The 5,488-nt window shown below is 42.2% G+C and overlaps 1 protein-coding gene across 1 annotated transcript in view; it reads left to right on the top strand.

Moving 5' to 3' along the window:
* Positions 1 to 5,228, top strand: part of LOC119321213 — a 13,686-nt gene extending 8,458 nt beyond the window's left edge. The window contains exons 2-9 of the mRNA XM_037594998.1: positions 1,008 to 1,133; positions 1,263 to 1,708; positions 1,816 to 1,986; positions 2,074 to 2,220; positions 4,149 to 4,247; positions 4,516 to 4,650; positions 4,780 to 4,883; positions 5,171 to 5,228. Of these exons, the coding sequence (XP_037450895.1) occupies positions 1,008 to 1,133; positions 1,263 to 1,708; positions 1,816 to 1,986; positions 2,074 to 2,220; positions 4,149 to 4,247; positions 4,516 to 4,650; positions 4,780 to 4,883; positions 5,171 to 5,228 (1,286 nt within the window). The remainder of the gene's footprint in view (positions 1 to 1,007; positions 1,134 to 1,262; positions 1,709 to 1,815; positions 1,987 to 2,073; positions 2,221 to 4,148; positions 4,248 to 4,515; positions 4,651 to 4,779; positions 4,884 to 5,170) is intronic.
* The last annotated feature ends 260 nt before the right edge of the window (positions 5,229 to 5,488 follow it).

Raw genomic sequence — 5,488 nt, forward strand, 5'->3', positions numbered from 1 at the left:
CCAAATGCTTTCCATTTTCGTTGTTGTCTTCCCCTCCCCCGTTGGATTTAGGGTTAGGGTGTGGCTAGCCGCGGGCCGTCGCCGGCGCCGGCGCGGACGAGGATGGGTTTGCGTTCCCGCCGTCGAGGGAGGCGGCGGGGTGGCGTTCCCGCGGGTCGAGGGAGGCGTCGGGGTGGCGTTCCCGCGGACAGAGGGAGGGGCCGGGGTGGGGTTCCCGCGGGCAGAGGGAGGGGCGCGGTGGTTAATTTGAATCTAGTAGCATTCAGTAACTGGATTGATTCAGGGAAGCAAACCACAACTCTTTCTACTTGTTGATGTCTTGCTGACCCAATCATTAGCAGGTTTTCCTTGGCCGCCAAGGGATTCAGGTACTTGACTAATCGAGGTCCAGGGATGTTTTTAGCTTATTGTTTTGGAGAATCGATGGGGATGTTGTATGGGGACGTAATAGTTTAGAGCCGTACAATACTTGACTGGTCACAAATTAAACCACTAAAATATTTGCGGTTAAATTTCTCTGAGAGTCGGTTTAGAAATGACATGATAATGCATTTCATGATGAACCTAATCGAATCAACTTGGTATTCTAGTTGTTGTTGATAGTTTACAAAGTATGACTTTCAAAATGTCTGATATGCACTATATATTTTTGCCAATGAAAATACAGTATATACCAACTACTAGTTACAGCTACCACAAATGCAATCGTACGCAAGTCAAACCTACCTGTGGGTACAGAGCAGAAATGCCGCAGCTAAGCTGACCTATTACCTATGCATTGCCTTACTGCATGGTTACCCATGCGATTAGTCAACCCTGGCTAATTGCAACCCAACATCCCTGAATTGCATGCGCTTAATTTTACACTACTCGTTCTGCATTGCAACCCAACATCCCTGAATTCATAGCTTTGTCAGAATTTTTTAGGTGTTCATGTATGTTTTTTCCTAGCTTCTGATGGTTCGGTTTTATGGTTTTATTGACTTGTGTTTTTTCCTTTTTTGTAGATGTTGCAGGTAACTCTGGTGAGAATGAGGGGAGTAAGAAGGCTAAGAAGAAGATTAAGAAGAAAGGCAATCTATGTGGCTTTAAGTCAAGGTTTAACTCAAAAAGGCTGGCTCAGATTGGGAAGCAAATATCACCGAAAAAACAGAGAATCATAAGGGAGGGACAGTTTGGAGACTTGTTGGACATCCGGTCTTTCAAGGTGCCCCATGAGCTCATTGAGTTTGTTGCGATGAACACGAATCACGTACTCTCTGAGTTCAAACACAAGAACAAATCTATCACCTTCAGCAAGCTTATGGTGAAAAGGATTTTCAACGTGCCATCCGGTGATAGACCCGTGAAGCTTCTAAAGAAGAGTGATGAACATGATCTTCGCAGCATCTACAAGGAGGGGAACAGGGCTCCAATCGCCCATGTTGTCAAGTTGCTCACTAGTTGCATTGAGGAGGATGTGGTTATGATAAATAGGACTTGGGCACTCCTTGCGTTGGCAACAGTTTTGTGCCCAGGCACGGGCAATATGGTGAATCTCGAGTATCTTGCTTCCCTCGAAGATATGTCTTTGGTGCATGAATTCTCTTGGGATGAGCACTTGTTGGCACGAGCTATGGGGGAGGTTGGAGTCTTTCAAGAGAAGAAGAGGATGCAAGCAAACATAGAAAAAGAGTTTCAGATTGCTTCATGCCTTCCCATGTTAGAGGTATGCAACACAACATTACGAAATACCTCCATCTTTCCCCTTTGCTGCATGAAACCTTCACGCCTTTATGTTTTTGTTGGCTAATGTCCTTTTTCCATTCCATGCAGGTCATATACATGGATCATGTTGATATCCCGGCTGGTCTTCCAAATGAGCATGCTATTGATTATTCCGTGCCAAGGATACGTTTTGTTTGCCAAAAGGATTTTGAGTGGTTGGATAAAGTTGACAAAAACAAGCTCACTCTTGTCCAACCTTTCTACGGGAAACACACCCATGTAATTTTGCTACATCCTGCCTATGTATTTTCCTTTGTCAATGAGTATTAACACACCCATGTAGCAATCTTTGCTTTTCCAATTTAGTTTATGGAAGCTTTCTTATTTATGACACTCATGTTTTGTTTTCCTAGATCCGGAGTTTGTGCAACACCCCCTATGCAGCACAACTTGTGGGACAGGAAGTTGGTGCTGAAGCAGCTAGTGGGAAGGGAGTTGGTGTTGAAGCACCTAGTGGCCAAGGAACTAGTGGCCAAGGCAGCCAAATTCAAGGTGCTGAAATTCACGCAAAGGACTCTCAATCAAATGAGGCTCAACAAAATGTTGATGCTGAACCACACCTATCATCATCGCTCAACGATTGGCTGCAGCAATCATTCCCTAGCATGCAAGATCTAAGGGTACATTATCTTTTTCATTGTATTCATTTCCTGTTTACCTTTGGCTTCGCATTATTTTATTATACCCAGTTGCAAGTGTATATTTATTTTGCTGCATCCTTCATGTTGATGTGCAACAACCATGTTCTGTTTTTGCTTCATATGTTGTTAAAGTTCATACATACTATGCTTTTTTGCTACACCCATATGTCTAGTGTGCTACAACTACATTCTGTTTTTGCTTCAACCATGTCATAGTTTTGCTACATCCATATCATTAATTTGCTACCTACATAGTTGATAGTAAATTGCTACAGTCACACTCTTTATCTGATACGTAGTGACACAGCATCATACCTACTTGTTTTATCGCTTCATCCATACCTCTAATGTGCCACACCCACATTTGTGTTTTTTTACATCCATACACATGACTAAAATGTTCAATACTTGCCTTCTTGTAGGTACCAACTCAGTTTCAAATGCTTTACGACAAGCACAAGGGTATTTTTGCATCGGAGGTGGATAATGTTGTTGGCAAGTTTGGACAGTGTTTAAAGGGATTTCAGTGCAACCGGATGGCAGCCCTCCTTCGTGATGTTAGAGACGCCATCACAGCTACCAGTGAGCCCAACTTCTCCTTTGAAGCACCTATCATGGACGAATGTCGCGGAAAAGAGAATGATGCTAAAGCTGCAAATGCTGGCATTGGTGCTCAAGCTCAAGCTGAAGGTACAACACCTAGCATTAACAAGGATGAAGTCACCGGATTGAAGCAACAAGTTGCAACCGAGGCTGCTGAAACTCCTGAGCAACAACGAGTGAGTTTCGAGATGGAAGGCAACGTCTCACCTCACAGCCCCCCACTCTTCTATGATGCACCCAGGAGTGCGACAGCCGGCATTTGGGACGATGAGCCATCCTATGAGTTGTTCCCAAAGGGCTCCGAAGAGTACGAGATGATGCATTGCACGGATGAGCCTATAACCAAGAAGAGCGCGGTCAACCCCATATTTGAAAACATCCCCGTGTTCCCTGTTTCAGACGATGATGACAGCCCAAGTATGCTTCCTTCCTCCTGCATCATTTCTTTTTGTTTTTCTCCATCTCTTTTTTTTCGCTACATATGTGTGATTGCAGCAAATACTCTTTTGTACAATCCCTTGCAAACTCATCCATTTTTGTTGCTTGCTACAGCCCCTAAGATGGTCACTACAGAAGAGCAAATTGTTGATGCAAGAAGTGGCCCTAGCACACATGACAAGAACACTAGGAAGAAGAGGATGGCCAAAGTTCCAGCCGTAAAAAATACCAAGGCAAAGAAGCAAAAGGTCGATGCAGCTGCAGCCACGTATGAGAAGTATGTAAAGCATGGGAAACCATTAAGGAGATCACATGCCAATGAACAAGTGTGAGCTACCTAAGCCCTATCTCTTTTTGCTTTCTGTTTTTTATTTTTTCTACTCGAAACAAATGATTCATTCGGTTGCATCTATGGTAACAGGACACCTTTCATAAAGATAGGTGGATTTTACATTGGATACAAGAAATTCCTGGTATGCTTCAAGCCTCGCGGGGATATGAATGATGAGGTTATGTCCCTGTGTATCAAGATGAACAACGTAGCATCCCGTGCAGCAAGTGGCACTAATCTGAAGAAATACATGTTCTCAGTCCACGCGGGGGTAAGTTTTTGCAAAAACAAGCAATGCTTCATTCCTTTTTTTCTTCACATTTTTTGTTGCAACACAGACTAACCATTTTGAGGTGTCTTTCAAGTAGATCTTACTAAAACAAGACCCAACAACCTTCCAACCAGCAAAACTCATACCCGAGCTTGAAAGGGTTGTGACAAAGTTCAAGGCGAATAAATATGACCTCGTAAGTTTCTCGAGAGCCTACTTTTGTTTCACACCACAAATACTTTCAAAACATGATCCAATGATGTAGCATTTCCTTCGAAACATATGTAGCAATTATTATTGATGTTTACAACATCTCTTTGAAATATATGCATCAATTCTAGTTGTTGTTGAATGCTTTTTTGTTTGCAGTTACAACATTGGAAAGCTTGCGTTCATTCCTACTAGGCTGTAACATTTTTTACATGTTCTGAGTACCTTTTTTGCCTTTCTTTTGTGTTTTACAGCTTTTTGTCACAATTGTTCATGAAAAGCATTGGATAATTGTTTGCGCAAACTTGCTATACAAGCAGTGGAATGTATTTGACTCAATCCATTCAAAAGGGAAACAATCTCCTTTGAAGAAGCAGGCCAATAACCTGGTAGGCTCATGCTCTCTATTTTTATTTTTTCTGTTTTCCCTTTGATTCATCTACATAAATGCCCTGTTGTCATCTTCACACACCTCATCCTATTTTTTTCAAACTTTGGTGCGTGTTTTTCGGTTGTAGATCACAAACTTTGCAGCCCTCGCACAAGAGTACAGCGAATTCAATGTCAATGTTGGATCCTTCGCCCGTGTTGACCTAGAGGATTACCCAAAGCAAGATAATCTGTGAGTTTTCTTTTTGAATTTTGCTTCAATCATGTGTTCCATTTCAACAATTTGTTGTTTCAACTATGCATCGGAACTAAGAAGGAGAATTTTTTTTATCTCACAGATGTGATTGTGGCTTTTTCGGGCTCAAATATGTGGAGAACTTTGATGGGAAGTCAATGAAAGAGTTCAATCAGGTACTTTCTTGTCATTTTGTTGCAATCTACTTTGTTTGTTTTCAATACTCATGCAACACAAGAATAATTAGTATCATACTTGCTTAATTTTTTCATTCATTTTTACAGGAAGACGTGGCGCGATACCGCATGGATGTGGCGCACAACCTTTGCACTCACCCAATGAACAATGCCCCAATGGAGCGGGCATTCAAGGAAGAGTTGGCGGCTTAATTTGTGGTAGGGTTCAAGACGATCAAGCTCGTTTTCTTTCGTTAGGTCTAGAATCATGTCTGAGGTGGTAGCGTTCTGATAGTATTGGAGTAGTGCGCGTTCGTATGTACCCTAATGATATCTTCGGTAAACATATGTGTTTTTTTGGTATGTAAACCGATGATAACTTGATCTCTTTGGATGAATCATTTCTTCCGTTTTTAATGGATGTGA

The sequence above is a fragment of the Triticum dicoccoides genome, chromosome 6B (genome assembly GCF_002162155.2).
Source record: "Triticum dicoccoides isolate Atlit2015 ecotype Zavitan chromosome 6B, WEW_v2.0, whole genome shotgun sequence".
Classification (NCBI taxonomy): domain Eukaryota; kingdom Viridiplantae; phylum Streptophyta; class Magnoliopsida; order Poales; family Poaceae; genus Triticum; species Triticum dicoccoides.